The sequence below is a fragment of the Gambusia affinis genome, linkage group LG06 (genome assembly GCF_019740435.1).
Source record: "Gambusia affinis linkage group LG06, SWU_Gaff_1.0, whole genome shotgun sequence".
Lineage (NCBI taxonomy): Eukaryota > Metazoa > Chordata > Actinopteri > Cyprinodontiformes > Poeciliidae > Gambusia > Gambusia affinis.
This window is the reverse complement of record NC_057873.1, coordinates 5,108,873-5,133,017: the sequence shown is the minus strand read 5'-3', so window position 1 is coordinate 5,133,017 and position 24,145 is coordinate 5,108,873. Positions and strand designations below refer to the sequence as shown.

The 24,145-nt window shown below is 42.0% G+C and overlaps 1 protein-coding gene across 4 annotated transcripts; it reads right to left on the bottom strand.

Annotated features, from left to right (window-relative positions):
- Nucleotides 1-241: 241 nt before the first annotated feature.
- On the bottom strand, nt 242-20,358 carry bicra (BRD4 interacting chromatin remodeling complex associated protein). Of its 4 annotated transcripts, none has more exons than XM_044119482.1 (15): nt 20,200-20,358; nt 19,974-20,019; nt 19,833-19,878; nt 18,730-18,795; nt 14,376-16,346; nt 13,022-13,207; nt 9,473-10,126; nt 7,691-7,871; nt 6,812-6,915; nt 6,589-6,723; nt 5,702-5,763; nt 5,467-5,615; nt 5,292-5,386; nt 5,093-5,198; nt 242-3,529 (listed from the first exon to the last, which is right to left on the bottom strand). In XM_044119482.1, the coding sequence occupies exons 2-15, from the start codon at nt 20,012-20,014 to the stop codon at nt 1,944-1,946; spliced, it is 5,382 nt and encodes a 1,793-aa protein (XP_043975417.1). In that variant the 5' UTR covers nt 20,015-20,019; nt 20,200-20,358; the 3' UTR covers nt 242-1,943. The 4 variants fall into 4 exon arrangements, with proteins under 4 accessions (XP_043975417.1, XP_043975418.1, XP_043975419.1 ...); XM_044119483.1 differs by having other exon boundaries at nt 5,093-5,195; XM_044119484.1 differs by lacking the exon at nt 18,730-18,795 and having other exon boundaries at nt 20,200-20,357.
- Between the last annotated feature and the right edge of the window lie 3,787 nt (nt 20,359-24,145).

Here is a 24,145-nt window from a genome sequence, read left to right as displayed (position 1 = left end):
AAATCTTTATCGAATCTGCAAAATTGTGGCAAAACTGGAGAAACCGAATTGATGTTATTCTTCTTGTTAGGTTTGAGTAGAGAAAAGAAATGCAATTTTTTACAATAAAATAATGAAACTCAAGTTGAAGTATATAAGAAAATAAAAACTGCACATAAGAGTTGTTAAAATTAGCCTTACATATATATATTTGGATTGCCTGGTCTACACAACTCCACAGATCACCAGGAACACAAAAAGATTCATAAAAGAAGCGAGGTTTAATTTACAGTTTTACTAAATGTACATTTCTTTTTAAAAAGTGTCGTTATACACAATAAATACAATACAAAAATTAATCTGTAATACTATACTTCAAATTCTCTTCCGGTCTTTTTTTTGTACATTATTATTGTTCCATTTTTTTCCATTTCAATGTTTTTGTGCTGTGTTTGTTTTTGAATTGTCCACCAGGCCTAGAAATAAAAATAAAAACAGGAAACAAAGCTGAAGAAGAAAGCTGAAAGAATGAGGAAAGTCAGTACTAGTCTGCCCCCTGCTGACGGAAATGCATAATGCTTTAACTTCCTGAGCCCTAGACAAACAGAAATCTGGTGAAATCTGTCGATAGGCGCGGAAAAGAACAGAGTTAATTTACATTCTGACATCTTGGTGTTACAGCATTAGAGAGCAACCAAAACAAAAAGTTTCTCAAATCATTTCCTCGTTTTGTAACCAAGGTAACTACAGGCATACAGCTCTGGCCTGCAGTTAAAGTGTGTCATTTGCATTTGAGACAAAGAGTCAAATGTGTAAGGTGCAGGGAACGCGTTAAGGCGCCCCGCCGGTTTATTTTTCTGTGATGCTCGACAGGACGCCGTTTCGACCAGACGAGTGGACAGAGTCTCCTCCTGGGGACAAGTCAGAGGAATGTAAACATGAAGAAGAGGGAAAAAAGAAACATAAAAAAGCAGGCGTGATAAAGGTCTGCAGTTCACCGTTTTGCTTTCGCCATATTTAATCCATAAATTGGGCTAAAAATAAGAAATGTTTGGACAATTCAAATGGACAAACACTGCAAAAACACAAAATCTTACCATATAGTTTTGGTCTAGTTTCTACTGCAAATAAGTTCTTACACTTTAAAAAAGACAAAAGTCACAAGTAAGATATAGGAGCTTGTTTTAAGCCAATAATTCCTTAATATTGATGCTTTAAAAATCCAGATTTCTTCACTAATATTTTCCCCATGATATAAATGAAACAATCTGCCAAGATCTTCATTTATATGAAATAATTTAAGACAAAACTAACTTCAAAGTAACTTTTCAGCAACATATAGAAGCATGTTTTAGTAAATAATTTAATATCGATTAAATCAATTGGCAGATTACTTTGATTATTGACTTAAAACATGTTTCTATATTTTACTGAAATGTTACTTGTAAGTTTTGTCTTATTCAAGCATTCTAAGATATTTGACTAAAAACTAGATAAAAAAATATTTGGTCAGAGTTTGTGTTTTTACAGTGAACAAGGTCAACACAGCTTAAGAGAGTAACTTAAAAACACAAAATCTTGCCATGTATTTTTGTCTAGTTTCTAGTAGAAATATCTCAGTTTAGTTGAAATAAGACAAAACTGATAAGAAACTTTTTAGCTTATTTTACATCAATAATTTCTTAATATTCTAGTTACACTGGCAGATTATTTAATTTGTAACATTGGAAATTTTTTTTATTTTCAGTTAAATAATCTGCCAGTAAAACTTGTAAGACTGTTGACTTAAAACAAGCTCCAATATCAAGATAGACTTGTGAGCTGGTTTTATCTTATTTAAAGTGAGCTGCAGCAGAAAGCAGACTAAAAGTGGTCAGATTGAGTGTTTTCTGCAGTGCAGCGCCCCCTGTCTTTCCCCTTTTGCAGCGCCACCCTGGTCAGTCCAGCCTGGGGCTGAGGCCCTGTTATCTGCTCTGAGTCTGGGGGACCAGGCTGCCGTTGTGGCCCCGCCCTCCGACCTGAGGGCCCAGCGAGGACGACGACGGAGCAGACGGCGCCGTCGGGGGCGGAACTCTGTGTGTGGAGACCGCCGAGTCTCCCGGGCGCTGACTTTGGTGTTGGTGCGACCTGCTGCCGGCGCCGGCCCGGACGTGGTGTCCGCGCACGGCGGGCTCCTGCTGCAGGTTGAGGATGCTGTCGATGGCGCACTGCAGATGTTCGTTGAGTGAGTCGTCTGGCGGGCTGCCGCTGGAGAAGCTGGCGTTGTCCATGTCGGGCGAGTCCGACTTGCAGCGTTTGGCGGGAAGCAGAGAGTCTCGGGCGAACGACGACTCCGGGGACGGCGGTCCGGGCGCGTGCTGGTCCATTCTGAACGTCCCGCCAGTCCTGTGTTTGTTTTTCCCGCTAAACCGTTTATACTTGTCAGCGTCTTGGTCCGTGTGCTCGTCCTCCCTCTCCTTCGCCGCCTCGCGGTCCAGCAGCAGAGAAAGATGGTGGTGGGTCGCCGTCTTCACGCTCCGGTTGAACACCTCGTTCATTTTGTCCATCGTGTTCCCCAAGCGTCCGCCTTCAAGACTCGGGTCCGCCTCCCTGTCTCGCTTCTCCACCCGTACGCTCGCTATGACGGTCCGTTCCGATGGCGGGGTGGATGCCTCGTGCCGCGGCGGCGACGGCGTGGTGATGGGGTAGGAAAAGCTTTCGTCCAGTCCGCCGGGGACGCCGGGCCGGACCCGGGGACTGATGTTCTCCCTGTAGGTCTTTCTAAGCGGCAGGCGGCAGGTGGTTTGTGACGCAGCCGGGTTGTGTTTGACCGGGTGGTGGTCCAACGAGCCGTTCATCTGCGTTGTCGTTGACGACGACGGAGGAGCGTTTCTGAGGTTGCTCTGAGTGGGAGTGACCGACGCCGTCGGGGACTGAGTCCTGATGACGGTGTTGGGGGGCGTGGCTAGGTGCTGGGACTTTGCGGGCTCCGGCGGCGGCTCCTGGGTGGAGCGAGGTTGGGGGGCGTGGACGGGATCCAGGGCGGTGTTGTGGACCACCTTGCTGAACCCGGTCTGGTCCTGCTTGATCTTCAGCTTCAGGCCGATCCGGCTGCGCGCCTCGTACGTCTTGATGGGCGGCTTGCTGGTTCGCTGTGGAAGAGCGTCGTCGTCATCCGCCGCCGACTGGGAATTTAGCGCCGACGATGACGACGAAGAGGAGGAGGGCGCCGCCGGAGCAACCGGCTTGGCCGCCGGCGCCGGAGGACAGCTGCTGGACCAGGACACGGAGGCGCTGCCGCCGCCGTGCTTTATAACCAGCTTGGTGGGAGGGAAGGGGGAACTGGAGGGGATGGTGGGGGCAGGAGGAGGCGTGGGAGACGCAGGAGCAGGGGGAGCAGGAGGAGCAGGAGGAGGAGTCGGAGCGACCTTGAGGAGAGGAGCGGGAGACGGTATCAAAGCAGGAGCAGCGGTGGAGGCCGCCGGACTCGCTGACGGCAGATCCGGAGGCGCTGGTTTTGGCTGGGATGGAACGCCGCTCTCCAGCATCCGCACGGTCGCTGCAAACTCCTCTGCAAGGAAATGAAAACATTTACTGATAAACATAGAAGACTCTGTGAACCAGGCCTGTCACAAAAAGCGATAAATTAATTCATCTCAATTAAAACCAGATCAACTATTTTCATTTGCATATTTTATGTTTTTTCTCTTTTTTTACCAAACGCTGGATGACAAAAGTTTACAGTTTGGTGTTTTGGCCCCAACCAGCCCATTTTTTGAAGGACAATTTCTCTTTACAGAAACTTCATGATTAATTTTATTTGTTGTTTCTGTTGTTTTGTTTATTTATTTTGGATATTTAACATGTCTTCCAGTTCCAGTGTTAAACGTTTGGTCTCGGTTTGGTTGAATTGAACTCTGGTGCGATTTGAATGCATATGTGTGAACACCAAGTGGAGTGGAGGCCACTTCAACAGCAGGAAGCGCACTACAACGCAGGGCATTCTGGGTAAACACAACCAAAACAAACAGCCTTGCGCTAGCGAGAGAAATGACTCCTGGTCTTTTACCAAAGATAAACGAGAAATCCTACAACCACCAAACTGACAATACTCAATTTATGTTTCCATTTTATGAAGAAGGAGAGCAAAGATGGATAAATGAATGAATTAATGGATGGATGAATGGATGGAAGAATAAATGAATGGATGGATGGACAAACAGATGGATGAATGGATGAATGGATGGATGGATAAACAGATAGATGGATAAATGGATGGATGAATGGATGAATGGATGAATGGATGGATGGATAAACAGATAGATGGATAAATGGATGAATGGATAGATGGATGAATGGATGGATGGATAAACAGATAGATGGATGAATGGATAGATGGATGAATGGATGGATGGATAAACAGATAGATGGATAAATAGATGAATGGATGGATGAATGGATAGATGGATGAATGGATGGATGAATGGATAGATGATGAATGGATGGATAAACAGATAGATGGATGAATGGATGGATGAATGAACAAATGAATGGATGAATGAATGGATGGATAAATGGATGAATGGATGGATAAATGGATGAATGGATGGATGGATGAATGGATGGAAGAAAAAATGAATGGATGGATGGACAAACAGATGGATGAATGGATGAATGGATGGATGGATAAACAGATAGATGGATAAATGGATGGATGAATGGATAGATGGATGAATGGATGGATAAATGGATGAATGGATGGATAAACAGATAGATGGATAAATGGATGAATGAACAAATGAATGGATGGATAGATGGATAAACAGATAGATGGATAAATGGATGGATGAATGGATAGATGGATGAATGGATGGATGAATGAACAAATGAATGGATGAATGGATGGATAAATGAACAAATGAATGATGAATGGATGGATAAACAGATGAATGGATGGATAAATGGATGAATGGATGGATAAACAGGCTAATAAATGGATGACAATTTGAAAGTTTCTCCATTTCCATCCAGATCAGGAGAAAGTATTTTCCCGTGTAATAATTTTGTTTCTCCAACATTTTCCCACATTGCAGTTTTATTGTTTTTGTTAGTTTGGACATTAAACAGCACCGACCCGGTCTCTCCTTGGCCAGAATCCTGTCCTGGTTCAGGGCGACCTTTTCCTCCTGGATGAACATCCGGTCGATCATCACCATCTCTGCCGACGGGCCCAGTCTCTGCTCAGGTTCAAAGGCCAAGAGCAGTTGATTCAAAATCAATCCAAAACAACAAAAAGCGACTCGGACACGGAGATCGCTGGGTTATAAACTTACTTTTGACTCTGTGAAGAGCAGGTACCGATATTTATCCAGCATGGCCTGGGTTCGCTTGAGCAGCTGGCAGGAGACTCTCTCAAACTCATCATCCACTGTGTCCAAAAGAAGCAAAACGTAAGGACCGTGAAAGGTGCAGCACTGAGCAGATCCAGGTTTTTACTCTGGCTTTTACCTCTCTGATAGTCTTGAGAGGAGTTGGCTGTTCCCTGGTAGAGATGGTAAGGCAGCAGTCTGTGCAGAGTGTCGTCAAACGAGTGGAAAGGAGCGCTGTAGTTGGGGTGAAGCACTGAACCCTGATGTTTTCTTAGCTGCTCCAGCATCCTGCAGAGTGTTTACAGGAACCGGTCAGAAATATGCCAACAACAAAACGGTTCAACTCTGGCTTGAAGGCAGCAGAAGCAGCAAACCTGGCTTCTTTACTGGGCTCGGTGCTTAAAGGCATTTTTACTGGTGGCGTCTGTGATGTGAGCTGAAAGGCAAAGAAGGAAGCGTTTAAAAAAAGCCTTTTGCTGGGTTTTCCGCATGTTTCATTTACCAGGTTTTCATTTCTTAGCCAATTTTAAACTATGGATTAGGGCTGAAATGATTAGTTGGAATAATCAAACAATTGTCAACTAATTTAGAAATCAATAATTGATAACTGGAGTATACAGACTCCAAAAAGACAGTTATTAAGCCACAATTGGACAAAATATGTACAAATTTTGCATTTGACATGAAATAATCCTTCTTTCTCTGTAAAGATGTTCTTCCTAAAACTCCTTAACTGGCAATGTTTTATCTTCACCTGCAATTTGATCGCATCGTTGCAATCAAATTATTAATACAAAAAATCAATAGATTTTTATAAAGTTGTATAGTGAAGCACATGTTGGTGTTAGAAGTATCTGTTTAGCTCCAGATGCATCCTTTGCTACAATTGACCAAGTATTCACTAAAGATGTTGTGTTATTGTATTTTAGAGAATAAAATGTTTATTTTTTATTTTTTTAAAAGTGATTTCTAATATTAAATGCTTTAATAAAAATTCTGCAGAATGAAAAACTTTTTTTTTTTTTATCAGATTAATCATCCAAATAATTGATAGAAATGAACAAAGGTAGAAAGAACAGATCAACTCAAGGTTGGGTGGATAAACGGAGAATCAAACGATGGAGGGAGTAAAATGAAAGATGAACTAAAAGGAAGAAAAGACAGAGGAAGGATGGACAGATTAACCTTTAGAGAAGAGGAACATAAATATTTTACGTCCACATCTCGCCCGCCTCCATGCTGCGCGGTTCGCCGCTCCTACCTGAGTCTGCAGAGGAGGCTGCGGCTGCGGAACCAGCATCTGGGTCAGAGCGGGCCCCAGCACCTGGATCTTCATTGCTGCTTTTCCCAGAGTCATCCCCCCCACCGAGCTGATCACTCCTGGCTTTGGCTGAACCTGAGCACCAATTCAGAAAGAAACGCTTCGTCTCAAACGCTCACCAAACACCTGGAGGAAAACCAGAAGACGGAACAGATCGACCCACCTGTGCAGGCTGGGTAAGGCTGGCAAGAGTGACCGTCTGATTCCCCGTTGCTGCAGCAGCAGCTTGCCCTGCTGCTCCTGAGAATACCTGTAAGTCACTTGATCCTGTGAAAAAAGACAAAAGCAATGATTGAAAGAGAATCAGACCGTTGTGACCTCTGTAGGTGAAACACAAGAACAAGCAAGGAAAGTTGTGAACTCAAAAAGTAAAAAAATCTTATGGAAATCTCAGAGATTTTCAAATTAACATAAGAGCATTTTTTGGAAGAAACACAGAAATTGCTGCGTATAAAAAGTCCAAAATCTGCAATGAAAAATCTCAGATATTTTATAGGAAAAAAGAAACAAGGAAAAATGAAAAGGTCAAACATTTTCTAGAAAAAACTTGGAAATTTCTGAGTTGGAAAAGTAAAACATTTGCTAGAAAGACTCAAATTTTGAGATTAATCTAATTAAATTTGTAGATGAAATTTTCAGGTTTTTTCTAAAAATGTTGTCAGAAAATCTAATATTTTGAAGATTTTTCCCAACAAATTTTCAAATTCAGAAATTGATTTTTGTCTTCTTGAAAATTTCTCAGATTGATCCCACAATTTTTGAGTTTTTTTCCAGCAATTTTTGTACTTTTCAAACTCATAAACCTCCTTCTTTTTCTAGAAAAACATCTGAAATTATTGCAAAAAAATTTCAAAAAAATTTTAATCGCACATTTTCAACTTTTTAAACTCAAATTTCCTTGTTTCTTTATTTTTTTATTTTAGAAATTTTCAGAGATTAGTGTCAAAATTTGTGAGTTTTTGGGCTAAATGTATTCTTCCTTTTTTTCTTTCTCCCTGGTGCGCTCTGGTAGAATCGCGTCGCCGAGGTTTTAATGCGCTACCTGCAGCGGCGGTTTTGACGAGCACCGAGGTCGGCTGCAGCATCGTGGGAAGCTGAGCAGGTGAGTCAGAGCCCGCTGATGATGTCATCACCACCTTGTCAACAGGCACGTCTTGCTGCGAATTGAACTGACTCGTGGCTTGAGGTTGAGGCTTTGCTTGTAGCATGATGTTCTGCTTGACCTGAGCAAAAAAATAAAAATCAATGAGTTACAATTTTTACACAGGATTGTGGAACCATTTTCATCTTTTGCAGTGTAATTTATTTTCCAAGAAGCCAAAATTTCTGTCAATGCAAGTAATCCCAAGCTTTCCAAGATGGCTGATAAACCAGTGTTTTATTTTTTTAATAAATGAAGCATTTGTCAATTTTGCAAAAGCATATTAAAGTGAAACTTGGCCTCTATCATCTGCAGGAAACGTTTTGAACTCTTGGCCCTGAAGACTTCAAAAGAAAATATTGCTTTTTAAAAATATTTCTTCATTCTTAATTCGTCATAATCCAGAAGATTTACAGGATCCTAACAAAGTAGTGATTCTCCTTGAACCTTTTCACATTTAATCCTGTTGCAACTACAAACTTTCATGCATTTCACTGGTGTGTTTTGCAACAGATCAACACAAAGCAGAGACACATTTTTATAGGAGCTGATAAAACAAAGGCCTGAATCCATTATTGAAAATATTTATCAACTAATTTAGTAATTGATTAACCATTAATTGGAGGAAACAGACTCAAAAAAAGCGACACACTCAGAGTAAGAATAAATGCTAACTGCGTTAGAGGCACCAATCCATTATTAATATCTGTATTGATCCCAATATTGAAAAAATTCTAGATTGGACATGGGTGACAATGTGTGTGATCTATATCAGCAGATCTATTCAGTTAAATTCTATGCTTGATTATTTATTTTATATTATATTTAGAATTTCTAATCTCATTTTCTGGACCATTTCAAAACGTGGAAATGGTTCAGCACCTCCAACAGAGCAGCTCCTGTATCTTTTTTTGTCAGTTTCAGTTTCTTCTAATTTATTTTAAGTCGGCTCTTTAACTCCCAACTGAACTAACTGAACATATAAAAGTTGTTTTTAGGAGCAAACGCTGAAGCTACTGGTGTATTTAAGTGAGCTGTACTGAAGCAGAGCTATCAAATAAATTTGTAATTCGGTTCATTTATGAGTTACAAATCTATGAACGTTTATATTTATAAATTTATACATTTATAAATAGTGAATTATCATGTTGCTATGACAACATGATCATTTTTTTAGATGATGAATTGTCCCAGAAGTTAATGCGATAAATGATAATATTGTTGTTTTGAGAACAATTTCAAGTAATATAATTGTGAAAATGATGCAGGAACCCATTCTCAAAGATCAATAAACTATAAAATATACTAAACATTTAACACTGGGACATTGTAAAACTCCAAAATGAATAAACAAAACATACATATTTTTTTTTATTGCGACAGGAATATCTGTGTATTTAAAAGAAACTTTTTAAGTTAATTCAACACTTTTCTGTATCTGATCGGTATCAGCTGATACTAAACCTCAGGTATCGGTACTGGAAGAGAAACAAATGGATCGGTGCATCCCTAGAAAAAAAACAAAACATTTTACATTTAAGATTAAAATAAATCTGCCTGTAAAAATGTAAATTTAAGACTTTTTAAGGGTGTAGAAACACTTTGTTCAACCCATATCAGCACAAATCGTACTGGGACAAACAAACTATTTGTATTTTTTTGCAGTAAAACCAGAAGCAATACCTGCTGCAGCTTCTCCAGCAGCTGTTTATGCTGAGGCGAGGGCTGAGTGATGGAGGACAGAGTCTGGATTTGTGCTCCTACTAACTGCAGGTGATGCTGCTGCCCAGCTGTGAGGCCCTGGAGGGGAACTTGGGCTTTCACTACGGCTGGAGCGCAGGCGCTAACAGGAGGTGCTGCAAACTGGTGCAGCGCAGGTGGAGCAGCAGCAGCAGCAGCAGCAGCAGGTAGAGGCTTGGGCGACTGCGACATGGGAGGCATTTCCTGCTGGTAGGGCGTGGGCTGTGAGGCCGGTCGAGGCAGAGGTTGGTGCTGGACCTGAACGTGCACCTGCTGGGGCGGCGTCTGTTGCAGCTGAGCCTGCGCGGCGGAGGTGGCAGCGGGTTTGGGAGATTCTGCGATCTGGTTGTGGACGATGAAGAGCTGGGTGTGGGACGACGGCGTGCAGGAGCGCGAGGGAGTCTGCGGCTGAGAGGAAGGGCGCGACTGCGGCGGCTGTTGATGGTGAGGAGACTGGATCTGCTGGGTCAGAGTCAGGGGAGACTGGGAAGGCTGCGGGCTTTCCGCCACCGGAGGCGTCGTGGCGTGGGAGGTCAACGCCGGCGAGGAGGACATGCCCTGGATCTTCAGAGCCTGCTGAGCTCCACCGGAGGGAACCTGGAGAGAGCACACAACGTCGCAGCACAAAAACTAATCAGAACCTCTAAATCAACAAGAAACGAAACAAAACGCAAAAACATCCACATGGTTTTAACGATGGGATCCAACATCAGGGCTGGGCGACAAGATTTCATCACAAACTGCTTTGAAATGTAGTTTTTATATTTCATTTAGGGTAACATAACAAGCTGAATTAGGCCTGCAGAATAAATTGACAAAAGAGTTTTCCAATTCTATATATATTTAGATGTTGAGTTCAAATAGACAAAATATTACGGCTAGGTTCTGATTATTTTCATTATTACAAGAACGTAGGGCTGGACAATAAATTAATTACTATAAATCTCGACAGATTACCATCAATAGATAATACGTCTGATACAATATTCTATAACTCCAATCCAGATTCGTACAAATGACAGAAGGGGTTTTGGAAATAAAATATTGTCTGTTGTTTGTAATGTCGGTTTTAGAAAAGAAGTCAAACAAAAATAAATTTTTAAAAAATCTAAAAACAATTTTAGCAGAAATTGTAAAAATTTTGATTTCTGCTGAGACCAGAAATCTAATTTTCCATTTAAATAAATTCTTTAGAAAAAAACAAGAAAATGTCTGAACTCCAAAAGTCACAAATGTGCAAGTAAAAAATTTCTAAACTTTGTGATCAATTTCAAAAATCTTCTAGAAAGAAATTCAAGAAACCTTCGAGCTCCAGAGGGAGAAAATTTGCAACAAAAAACAGAAAAGAAAAAAAATTCAAAAACTTTGGCATTAATCTCAGAAATTTTCTAGAAAAAATAGAAAACCTCCAAATATTGAAAATGTTTTATACCTTTAATGCTCAAACATTTCTGTCGTTTTTTTCTGGAAAACGTCTGAGATTAAGCTCCCAGTTTTTAATTAATATCACCCAGCAGTAGGCTAAATACAAGTTAAATGAATCATAAATTGAAATGAAAATGTCGCCCAGCCCCCGGCCGCACAAACATCAGTCAAACAAGAACAAACAACACGAAAGCGGACTGTTAGCCTTCTGTATCTACAAACAATTAAAGCACACAGATTATTCTCTTTCCTGCGTCTGACGGCAATAAACACATAAAGGGGAGGAATGACTGCTCAGTGAACCAAAAGGAAAACCTGTTGACAGAAGCAAGATCTGTGGGACTGTGACGGTGAATTAGAAGGTGATCTGAAGGTCGTGAGGTCACCGGACCAAATCATTTGGGTTTGGGAGGCGCTACTGGTCAACGTGGGGGGTTTAAAACAGGAGACACAGTGTAACAAGGCATGCAAAACAGAGAGCAGACGCCCGATTCATCAGAGGAGAGGCAGAGGAAATCCGACAGAGTGATTAGAGGTGAAGAAGCTGCTCTTGGAAAATGTTTTAATATTTTTGAACAAGCACATCGGCATGTAGTTGGGAAATGCACATTTTAAAATTAGAATATTAATAAAAACAACTAAAATGAAAATGAATCTTCACTGTCAGCCAAATGTTTGCATGAACGAGTCATAAAGTAATAGAGATGCACCGTGAAATCGACTGGTGCTTGATTAGCTCTAACCTGGTATTTTTTCATGTCATCTCATAAAAAAAAAAAACATCCCTGGAGTGTTTTTCTGTTGTCATTGATTCTATAATGTTTTAGGAATCCTTGAATCTCCTTCAGCAGCCTATTTACACGAAGCTCCGCCGTAGAGCTGCAGTCTGTAGCCGAGCTGCAGTCTGCAGCCGAGCCGCTCCTCCAGACTAGCGGCAGCAGCAATTAGCAAACACCTGCTGGAACTGAGCTCATCACACAAACCACATTTCAGTCAAACGTTCCTAAAAACGTTTCCAAACGGCATAATGAGGAGAGAAAGAACAGGAGCTTCTTAAAGAGACGGAAGTTACTGGATAATTTGGTAATAGATTAATTGTTAAGAGTATATAGAATCTAAAACCCATTTACGGAAAGAACAACACGCAGGGCAGTAATTAAACCTAAACTGTACAAAAAATTGCATTTCAGATTAAAGAGAAATTGTTTGTTAAATCTGTTCTGTTTTAGCTTCACCTGGTTCAAATTCTGTAAAAACAATCTCCAGTTAAGCACATTTTTCTCTCTAATTATTAATTTTATGTTAATCCAAAGAATAATCAACAGACCAGCCCTACAGTATATTGATTTATTGTTTTAAAAAGGGATATTGCATATGCATATTTTAATGTATTTATAATATCGTATTAAAAAGGGTTAAGATGAGAAATGAAAAATCTGCAGAATGTGCCAATTTTTTATCCGATTAATTGTCAGAAAAATTTCACGTTGCGTTTTTAGTCATGTTTCAACCTCATAATTTCGTGCATTTATTCAAGCCGATATTTTTTAATACAACTTACAAAACTGCAAAAGCAGAAATATTTTTAATTGGCAGAGCAAACTTCCATCCATTTAATGTTCTAGTTTATTTGAAATAATTTCTTCTTTCTTCCCAGCAAAACTCTACAGCTCAGCTTTGGGGATCCCAGAACAATCTGCTGAATTTTTTTATCCAAATAATTGATTACTAATACTACTTGCAGCCCGAATTGACACTGGAGACCAACTTCAAAATCGGCCAGAAATCTCTGATCGGTGCATCTCTACTGAGTAATAAAACAGGAACGGACAACAGGAACGATCATGCTGCTACTAAAATGAAGCAAAGTGAGGAAAAGCACAGATGCCGCAAGCAAAGGACCCGTTTCTTTCACCCGGGAGTTAAAAACAGCGCTGGCGAGAGCAGTGGAAGCAGGAGAGGTACAGAGTTGTGACGGGGGGTAAAAAAGGTAGGAAAAACCTAACACTGTGGCAGCAGCGGCAGCAGCAAGTGGGGGTGGGGCTCAACATAAAGGGGCAGTTCTACCTTTACCACTGCTGTCATGTGGGAGGGGCCAGGGGAAGGGCTGTGGCTCTGACCCAGCCAGGAGTCAGTTAACTGGCTGTCATGGACAGCGGGGGCCGCAGTAGTGACGCTGTTGCTGCTGACGATTACAGACGCTGGGACGCCCACTGATTGGGTTGACTCATTCTCTGTTTGGTGGCGCTGCTCCTGATACAATTACCATTTCAGGATGAGGGGGAGGGAGGAGGGAGGGAAGGAGAATGAGCAGCAAAATACTAAACCAAAGAGATCACACCAATTTAACACTCGTGCATGTTATTTCTTCTTCTTTTTTTTTTAAAGGTGACCTATTATGCTTCCTTGAACAAGTTAGGATATATAAATATACAAAGCATGTTCATTACATTTTCTTTTTTCCACAAAGTCGTTCTTCGATTGGATCAGTTCTGTCTATTTTGAGCTGTTTTAGGGCGTCTTGTCACTTTAAATCTAAATTAGCTGCTGTTGGCTACACTGCAAAAACACAAAGTTTTGTCTAATTTCTAGTGCAAATATCTTATTAGACTTGACATAAGAAAAACAAACTTACAAGTTATTGGAGCTTGTTTTAAGTCAAAATTCCTTAATAAAAAAGTACTATTTCAATTGGTAGATAAACTCACCTCTAAGAAACATTTTCCCCTGGTGGTAAATGAAATAATCTGCCAGTGGAACTAGAACTTCATCAATATTAAGGAGTCATTGACTCAAAACACACTCTTATATCTTGCTGTAAGTTTACTTCTACGTTGGTTTTGTCTTATTTCCAGTGCAATAAGTTTATTTGCACTAGAAAATAGACCAGCAATACTTGGCCATATTTTGTGGTTTTGCAATGTATTCACACTCTCGCGTAAAAATGGTTGTAAACAATTATACAACTGTACATCTTTGAAAAGCAGAAGTAGAGCCTCCTGCGCAACAAAAAAGAATGCAGCAAGTGCTTTCTGGATGGTAAGTCAACAACTGAAGTAAGAGTAGAGATACCTGATAATAAATTACTCAAGTAAAAGTAAAAAGTACAGGGTAGTAAAAGTACCCCTAAATGTAATTTTATTCTAAAAAGTTACTTAAGTAAATGTAACTAGTTACTCCCAAACTCTGGGTAACGATGAAGGGCCTGTAGGTGGTGAATCAACCTTCAGGACGTTTTTGAAACAGCTCATTTTTCAGACCCAAAAAACTTTAACTTATTGCTAAAAAACAGCAGAGTGTTGTTTTTAGGAGCAACAGAAACCCAAACGGAAGAACAAAAAAGGGCAAAAAGTAAATTTTGCATAATAGGTCGCCTTTAAAGACAATGTTAAGGAGAAAAGCAGACGGGCGGAGTGCTGACCTGCTGGAGGAACATCTGCAGCGACTCCTGGCTCAGGATCATGCTGGACCCCTGGTTGGTGAACAGCAGCCTCCCTGGGCTGCTCTGAGCCTGCTGGGGGACCAGCCCCACGGCCGTCACGGAGGACGACGTTGAGACAGACATGGACGGAGAGGAGGAAGCGGCGGCAGACGACACAGGCTGCACGGCAAGGAGCGACGACTGCGGCAAAAGCTGCGGCGCCGGTTCTACGGAGCCTCCCAGCATGGTAACAGCAGCCTCCGCGGTCTGGCCTCCTGCGGCGCTGGGCACGGCGCCCGGCTGGGCCTGCAGGGTCGTCTGCAGACTGATGGCCGGGCTCAGCCCCTCCACCTGACCCACCATGGTCAAGGAGTTCTGGAGGCCCTGGATCACCGTCTGGGCGTGGCCCGAGGCGGCCGACGTCTGCGTCTGGCTTTGACTCTGAGCCAAAGAGGCGACCGGCATCTGGAAAAGCGTCGGCGTGCCCATCTGACCGGGCTGCAGCTGAATGGGTCCGGACAGGATGTGGGTGGCGCCGGGGTGCCCCTGCGACGTTAACACCTGACCCAGATTGATGTTCTGGTTGGCGGTTAGGATCTGGTTGGCGATGAGCTGTCCGCCGGGGCCCTGGCTCGTGATGATGTGGCCGCCTGGGTGTTGGGTCAGGATCTGGCCTCCTGCCTGCAGCTGGGGCAGCAGGAACTGGTGGTTCTGGCTCTGCAGGACTGTCTGGGACGGGATGACGATGCTGCCCTGCTGGTTCAACAGATGCAAGCTGAGGGGCTTCCCAGACTGCGGCGCCGCTTGCTGCTTGAACAGGGCCTGCTGGAACTGCGAGCCCTGAGTGGCGGCTTGGGTGCTCAGGACGACGTTAGAACCGGGCTTTCCCGCCAGGAAGGCCACATTCTGGGCAGCAGAAACCGGAAGCTGCTGCAGCCCAAGTGCTTTGTGTGCGTCATTCTGCTGAGCCTGGGACGCTGCCTGCGGCGGCGGCGGCGGCTGCTGCTGCTGCGGTTTGAAGATTTTGGGCTGGATGGCGCCCCCCTGTGGGGGTTTGGGCTGAATGGGTGTCGGCGTGCGCTGGATGATCACGTTCTGCATGATCTGGCCTTGTGTTTGTGTCGGCGCCGCCACTCCTCCGCCGAAGCCCACGAGCCCAGCGGGGGCGCTCATGGTGGCGGCGCTGATGCTGCTCGTGCTGCTGACAGAAACAGCCGGTCCGTTTAAAGCTGGAGCGCCGACCGCGGTTTTGTTACCCTGGATCAGGCCCAGACCGGCCTGAGAGCCAGCAGCGGACACCTCCTGGTACCCGCCCATGGCTTTGGCCAGGATCTGCTGCCCGGACTGGTTAATGGTCATGACCGTCGGCTGGCCCACAACCTGAATCTGTCCGATACCCAACGGTCCCGACTGGCTCCCGTTGGAAAGGGCCTGTAGGCTGGAAATGGGCTGAAGCGTCACGTTGCCGAGGCCGACCTGCTGCATGAATGGCTGGACGCTGATGGTTTTGTTCATCACCTGCGGCTGCAGCTGGAGCCCCTGCTGGGCCAGAACCGACCCCAGCATGTCGGCCGTGGCGTTGCCAGGGTTACCCGCCGTGCTCTGTGCCGACCCGGGGAAAATGGTCGCCGCCCCGCCGACGCCGATGCCTACCCCGACGGCGGTGCTTCCAGCGTCAGGCAGGGTCTGGACCACCTGGGTGAGGCCCGGGATCCCGAAGGACACCAGGTCCAGCTCGGACCCGGCTTCCTGCAGGCTCTGCTCAGTGATGTTGGCCTCCGCCAGGCTCTGCTGCAGGATGTCGCACGGCTCGTGGTTCGTTCCAATGCCGTTGCTGTCGCCGTCTCCGCCCGGCGAGCCGCCCAGGATGTCATCGTCCTCCAGGAAGTCCAAGTCCACGCTGACTCTGGGGAGGCCGGCCGACTCGCTGACTGGCAGCTGGACCGCGGGCTGGACCTCTGAAACATGGCCCTTTAGAACAGCAGAAGAAGAAACGACGTGAAACCAGGTGATCTAGATACCAACACAAAACAAAACATCAAACTGCCACAAACAGGGATCACACACTTTTCAAGCACTTTCAAGGTTTGTTTTCAAACTTTTCCAGCACCACTTTGGAGACAAAAACAATACATATGAACTAAAATTCTGCTTCAATTCTCTATTATTACAATAATAATTTATACCCATTATTAATAATCTCTGGTTTGGATAGTATTCTTCTACACAGGGACAAGGTAAACTAAAATGTAACAAAATGTTATATTTTGAAATGTCTCACACACCCTATGGACCAACTGCAGCGTGACTTCATGCACACCAAATCCCGCCCCCATCTTCCTCCAGGAGGGCAAAAAGCTGCTCCCCGACAATAACGTTGATTTTAGCTGTTGTCAATGTAACTTGCAAAATCTTAAATGCAAACCTGATACATAAAGGACAAAGGGACACGGTGCTTTGCAACACTACGACAGCTACATAACAAGGTCAGGAAAAAGTTTTAGTTAAAAAAAATAGCGAGGGGGAGGGAAGTAGTTCAGTTATGCTAGCTTGACTTTGACAACCGTAAGATGTAGATGTGCTGTGGAATTTGGTGTTTTGGTTCAGTTACATTTTTTTTTTTAAAAAGAGGTGGCCTAAACATCAACTCTGACAGATCATTAGTAGAGCAGGTGTTTAAATTAGCTAATCAACCACCGCTGTGTTAGCTTAGCTAATAGCAGTGGTAGCTAATCTACCAAAGCGATCAATTATTAATATCCAACCATCCATCTTCTTCCTTTTATCCGGTGTCGGGTCGCGGGGGTAGCAGCTTCAGAAGGGAGGCCCAGACTTCCCTCTCCCCAGCCACTTCTTCCAGCTCCTCCGGAGGAATCCCAAGGCGTTCCCAGGCCAGCCGAGAGACATAGTCCCTCCAGCGTGTCCTGGGTTTTCCCCGGGGTCTCCTCCCAGTGGGACGTGCCCGGAACACCTCACCAGGGAGGCGTCCAAGAGGCATCCTGACCAGATGACCGAGCCACCTCAACTGGCCCCTCTCGACGTGAAGGAGCAGCAGCTCTACTCTGAGTCCCTCCCGGATGACTGAGCTTCTCACCCTATCTCTAAGGGAGAGCCCAGCCACCCTACAGAGTAAACCCATTTCAGCCGCTTGTATCCGCGATCTCGTTCTTTCGGTCATGACCCAAAGCTCATGACCATAGATGAGGGTGGGAACGTAGATCGACCGGTAAATCGAGAGCTTCGCTTTTTGGCTCAGCTCTCTCTTCACCACGATGGACCGGTTCAGCGCCCGCTTGACGGCAGACGCTGCACCAATCCGCCTGTCGATCGCAAAATAAACATCAAGCCTGAAAACATAAAACTGTAACAGACTGAATGTTCTGTTCTTTATGTGGGAAATGTTTGAGTGTGTTTTGGTGTTGAATCCTCAGTCAGTTGCTATGGAAACGAGTCTGAACATAAAGTAGCCAATGAAGAGAGCGAGAAAATAGTGGTTTTGAATTGTTCTTTAACGGTTTTTCCGCGTTACTTTCCCCTTTGCTGTGGAATATTGCACTAAATGATTTATTGCTACATGTCCAGATTTTATTTAATTAACGGGATTGTTCCACACCAGCAGCACAGCTATGGATGACAAGTAAAATTGTCTTTTTGCGCACCAGAGTTGTGCGCATGTGTAAAATTTCCGGATATAAATAACACCCTCCAAAGGGGGCCCTACATCTGACTGGTCTACAAACTAAATACTAATTTAATTGTAAAAAATCCCCCAGTTTCAATAACCTTTAACATATAAAATATAAGACAAACCTTTTTTCAATTACAAGGATCAATAAGTTGTTGAGAAATTAGGAATAAATAATCATTACACTGAAACAAACAAATGGTGTTACGGTAAATCAACTTCCTGCTCAAAAATAAATGCTTAAACACGAAATACAAAGAAAGTGACAAAAAAATCTCTAAAAAATGGAAATAATTTTTGTCATTCTCACTGACCTAAAAAACAAAAGTTTAACCTGATTTAACTTCAAACAGTGAGAAAAATATCCATCTATCTTTTAATTAGCCGTATGAAAATATCTAGTTTCAACTTTAAATAAAGCTTTTTAATCACACGCTAGATTGAACTCTTTTACAAAATCAAACACTTTTAAAGCCTTTATACAGAAATCAAGCACTTTCCAAACCTTAAAAAAACACCTTTGCTTTAAATTCAAACATTTTAAGCATCCAAACAAACCCTGAGCTAACTGGAGCTCATACATGTTAGTGGAAGGAGAGGGGATCAGAAGTTGCATGCTACAGAGACCGGTAGACGAGAGCAGGAAGAAGATCGGGGGATTTTACTCACCCCAGCGGCAGAGAAGAACGAGCTGGAGGGGTCACTCGTACCATCCAAAAGGTCGTCAGTGTCCAACTACAGACACATCCACCAAGGGTAAGACAGACAGAAAGCGAAGGTACCCAAAGCAACAGACAAAAAGTCACCAGGATAGGGCTGGGCGATACGGATTCAACATAAAACCTGCCATTTCTTTCACACCCGATCTGATCTCATTTTTTACAAGTTGCTTTTGTTTCAATCATCCCTTCTGTGAGTCTTATGGCAGAATACGAGTTTTCTTTTATTACTGGAATAAAGTCCTAAAATTAGCAGAAGAAAGTTGTAAAATTACAAGAAATAGTCACTTTAATGAGAGAAAAGCTTGAATAGTTATGAACTAAGTCCATGTCGTTCTTTCTTCAAAACAGACTCAATTGTTTGAATCATTTCAAACTCCTGCTGCTGATAATAATTTGGTTCTGATGTCTTGAATTTACTTATTTGAAAAACCAGTACCAAAGTACTACTTTAATTTGTATGTTTTTGTTATTTTTCATGTTGGAGCTATCATAAAATAACCGCAGCATAAATATTATCCTAATATCAGGACTTTATTCTCTTTTTTATTCTTTTTAACTTTACTATTATACGACTTTATTCTCGTGATCAAAAAAAAAAAAAAAACGTAGCCTAGTCCTAATGTTTTGACACCTGAATTTAAAGTTTAAATCAATAAAATCAGTAAAAATTACTTGTCAAACAAGATGGCGGAAACCCAACAAGTGAATTACTCGATAAAATTGGTTTATCGCCCAGGCCTACCCCAGGATGAAACATTCAGACCATCAAAAATAGAGAAATGTGAGGAAAAAGGAGGGTTCAGAAAAACCAAAAGCACCAGAAAAGAAGCGACAGAGGAATAAAATGGAGGGAATAACTCAAGAGTTGGGAAGCGTTAGTAGCCTTTCTTGTTTTGTGAAGAAGCAACCATAATGATGTAAACAAAACCAGCGACTTGTGGTTGAACACCACTTCATTACTAAATTATTCACCAAAAATAACCAAATAAACAAGTTCATGAACCAAAAGGTTTGTTTTGTATCTAGAATGAACCATTTCCATGTACTTACATGGGTCTCAGATCCATGAAGAAAGTCATTTAGAGCTTCTGGGTCACTGCAGACAAAAACAAAAAGACGCACCTAAGATCTTATCTAGTATTACTTTGATTAATATTGTTATTATTACGAGATATTAGAGCGAGAACTCACCAAATTACATCTAGAAGGCACCTGCCGTCCTCATCATCCATGACAACTGTTGCAGATTTAAAAAGAAAACACAAAAGTATAACAACAGAATATTAGCTCTTCTTAAATGCAGTAAATTAGACGTTTATAATTTGGCTGTAATTACACCAGACACCTCTCCTTTTTTACATTTTTGACAGCTGTATAGTAACAGGAAGCTAACTTTGGCGGGTCTAGGCCAACTGACCATTAGAGCTGCATGTTGTTGGAGAACATTGCGATAATATCAGATGTGATATCCAACGCTAACGGGAGAAATTGGCTTTTACCAAAGACACAACAGAAATGCTACAACTGATAAAATCTGACGATCTGCTCCATTTTTGTTTACATTTTCTTCAGAGGTTTTCGTGTCGTTTCCTCCGGTGGTTCTTGTTGCAGCGCCACCTCAGGCCAGGAGGGGAACAGGTTTTTCAAAATGTTTTGTTTGTTTGACAGTGCAGTGTGAAAGTGAACGGCAGTAGCTGAAAATGTAACAAATGTTGCAATTTTGGTCCCCAATCTAATCAAATACTGGACTATCAAGAATGAAAACACTAACAGGGACTTTACCGCTTTATTTAGCAACTTTTTTGGGAAAAGATTTTATCCAGGCTTTTAGAGAATGGTGATCAGCCAGAAAACTGCAATTGGTCCACTCCTTGTTCTTATTAATAAATTATTAACAATAGTAATAATAATTAGTATTTGTTTTGCTTCTTTTAAAACAGTTACAAAGTGTTTTACATTACATTATGAAATCAAAATGCGTACAATAAACACACAGAGAATGAGAAGCTGAATGAGAAGCAATGAGTTTTAAACATTGAAGAGGCTCGTCTAACGCTAAGTGGCAGTCGATTCCATAGAGGCGGCGCCTTGATCATAAAAGCTTGATAACCCTCAGTCTTCAATCTTCCTCTGGGCACAGAGAGTAATGACTGGTCTGATGATCCAACAGTGTAAGGAGTCTGAAGCTCAGAAATATAAGATGGGCCGAAGCAATTCACTGATTCAAAAAGCAACATTAAAATCTTAAAACCAACACTTTCCACCTCAAGGCTCCTGGACTGGAGTATCTGACCAAAATCTAACACTTCCGGTTTATTAACGATAAAAGGTTATCAGACATCCAGACTTTGAAGCCAGAGAGACATAAATTCAGTACATTTTCAGACGGGTTTCAGAATCATCTGCGTAAAAGTGACAAGAGCTATTAGTGAATAATTTAATGGAAAATAACAGTGGGACAAGAATGGAGCCCTGAGGAATGCCACAAAACTAGGAGTTACTGCCAACAGTTACAGAGAAAAACCTGTCACTTAAGTAAGAGCTGATGTTTGAACATCAGCTTTAACACCTCTAATGAGCACAGAAGTACACCGTCAAAACATGTCAGGTATGTGTGAAGGGACATGAAATAACTAAGTGCCTGTTAACAAAAGAATATTTAAGACTGTAACACATTTGAATTTATGTTCCAAATGAAGCTGCGAGGTCCAACAAAACCAAAACTGGACAGCATCTCAGCTCACTCTAATGTCGTTCCAAATCCTTAAAAGTGCATTTTCAGATTGAAAACTTGAATTATTATTTTAAAAAGCCAATTAATGAATACAGATGACTTTTTCCAAAATTTTGTCCTTAAAAGGCAATTTGGAAATAGGTATATAGTTATTAAAATCATCTACAGTAATTAATTAAAAGATCAAACAATACAAAATAAAACATCTTCTTTTATCTTTAAGCATGTGCACTGTGGATAAAGAATTCAAAATGACTATTTTAAGCTCGCAAGAAGTACAGATCAGTGTGAATTTTAATGGAAACAGAGCAATTCTTCCTCTTACAACCAAACTACAATAACATCCATCCATAAACCCATAAAGGGTCTATCATAGAGCAACACACAGATCAGACAACTACATACCAGTAACTGTTGTTCCAATAACACAATAACAAAGAAATGGAGGGCATAACCGAGCTGTTGCTTTGCAGTATAGCAGTGTGCATAAATATACACATTTGGTTAACTGTAAATATTCCTAAGGTGAGAAGATTTTTTTCTGAGCAGGTTCTCCTATATATCTGTGCAGGATGCGTCAGAAATCCTCCAATCACAAACAAGAACAGGATCATATAGGTGGATAAATAACAAAGTCATCATTGAGAAATCATTCAAATATATTTTAAATAAAGAAGAATTATTTTCTTTGGTCAAAGACACAACAAATCTCAATTTTTATACGAAATATTTTATTTACTATCCTTAAGATTCTATAAAAATTCCACAAACCAGCTAATTAAGGTCTTTACTTTTAAAAGTAAAGTTTTGCAGAACATTGATAATGATCATAACAAACAGTCCAGTTCTTGGGCCAATATTATTCAATATCTGTCTTCACCGATATATTTATCTGTCTTACTTAATGACCACAGTATCTTACCATCACTGAGTGAGTTTATAATATGGCTAATATGGCTATGGGTTATAGTTTCTTCTGATTTAATCCGGAAAAGTCCAAAATCATTATTTTCAATCCCATAAACATAAATCTTGAGATGCAGCGATCCATTGAGGCTAAACATTACAGAGCAAGCTACAAACCAGTCTCAAAATTTTTACAGTCACATAAAACTATTATTACAAAAAGTGTAAAAAAAATCAAATACAGGGAAACAAAAGTATGCCTTTATTTTCAGTTTTTAGATTTCTGAACTGAGTCAATTTGATAAAAAACAAACAAAAACAAATCATATAAAGTGCTGCTACAACAGTTTTGACTAAAATCAAGAAAATTGATCGTAATTGTAAAATAAGCATACATACATACATCTCTTCAGTTGCCAGAAAGCTGTTTATGCCGTATTCCCAAGAACAATGCTACAAAAAGTTAGTTTAAAAACACGTCAGCTGTGGATACAAGTTAAAAACCGGAGGTAAACAGAAACTAACAACTTATTAAAAGCAAGACAGAAAACATGATTTATTGTAGCTTTCCTGTAACATGAAAACGTTATTTTATCAGTTATTTTTGCATATTCTTTCCTAAAGTGTTTGTTTAATTTACTATTAAACAAGTAAATTCGCGTTATTGCTATACATTAGGGTCTAAAGTAAAGAAGAGTGTTTTCTCTTTTGCACTATTTTCACGATGACTTGCAGCGCGTCATCTTTTCACATGCAGGCTCAGTAATAATAAACACTGATGCGGTTAGGATGAACTCAGACAGAACTTAGATTTGCTAAACACCGACAAACAGCCGAAAACAAACTGAAAACGCGCGGTTTTCGCACCACCTAGAAGGATTTCCGAGTGTGGGCTCTCACTGTCTTCATCATAAGTAACAACGGTGCACATAGCTTCCAGCAACACAAACACAACAAATACACCCGGTGTTTAAGCAGAGTGGTCATCGATACTATGAAGGTAGCTCGGTTGCCGCTCTGAGGAGGCAGTGGGTCGGAGCCATTGCTCGGGTAGAGCAAACCCAGTGCGCAGGATTTGAATGGAGACACTGCAAACGGTTTGCTACATGCTAGCTGGTGTTTTTAAACAGCTTTGCAAGCAATCTTTAATTATTTCTCCCAGCATATGACGTTTGACAGCAACACACCTGGCTTAGAACTCAAATGAAACCAAACTTTTGGTTTTAAAACCCAGTTTTCACCCCTATTTCTGGTCATTTTTTGATGCAGGTCTGCTGAGTTGCATTAGCCTAGCGAGCTAACCTGCTATCAACAATATTGAGGCATACAGCTAGCTTGAGCCTTTGACATTCAAAACAAACCATCGAGTGGCACAATTTGAACACTGGAGCTGCACAGCGGAACCGCAGTTCAGCCAGAACCGAGAAGAGCCGCCTGCCGGGGACGTTTAAGCGCAACTACGTAGCGAGCTATCGCTAATTGCAAGCAAAATATGAGTTAATGTTGGAATACTCTTGGATGAGGGGGGTATGCTTGGGAATTCGGTGGAAAATGAACGTGTTTACGGTGCGGTGCGGCAGCGTGGCGCTTCGATTACGTTAGCGATGCGGTTTGTGTTTTGTGCGCAGTTGGCGGATATTGCGGCTTTGTAACGGTTATTCGGATTCAGGACAGCCTCGCACGGGCTGCTCAACAGGACCCGAGTAGAGGCAGGAAACTGGAG

Excerpts from the sequence above, each read along its gene's own strand:
- bicra (XM_044119482.1), bottom strand. The coding sequence starts at position 20,014 with ATGGATGATGAGGACGGCAGGTGCCTTCTAGATGTAATTTG. Across the intron at positions 16,347-18,729 it reads CGTTCTTCTCTGCCGCTGGG|GGCCATGTTTCAGAGGTCCA; the intron begins GTGAGTAAAATC and ends GCTGTTCTAAAG. Across the intron at positions 6,724-6,811 it reads GCCTTACCCAGCCTGCACAG|GTTCAGCCAAAGCCAGGAGT; the intron begins GTGGGTCGATCT and ends ATTGGTGCTCAG.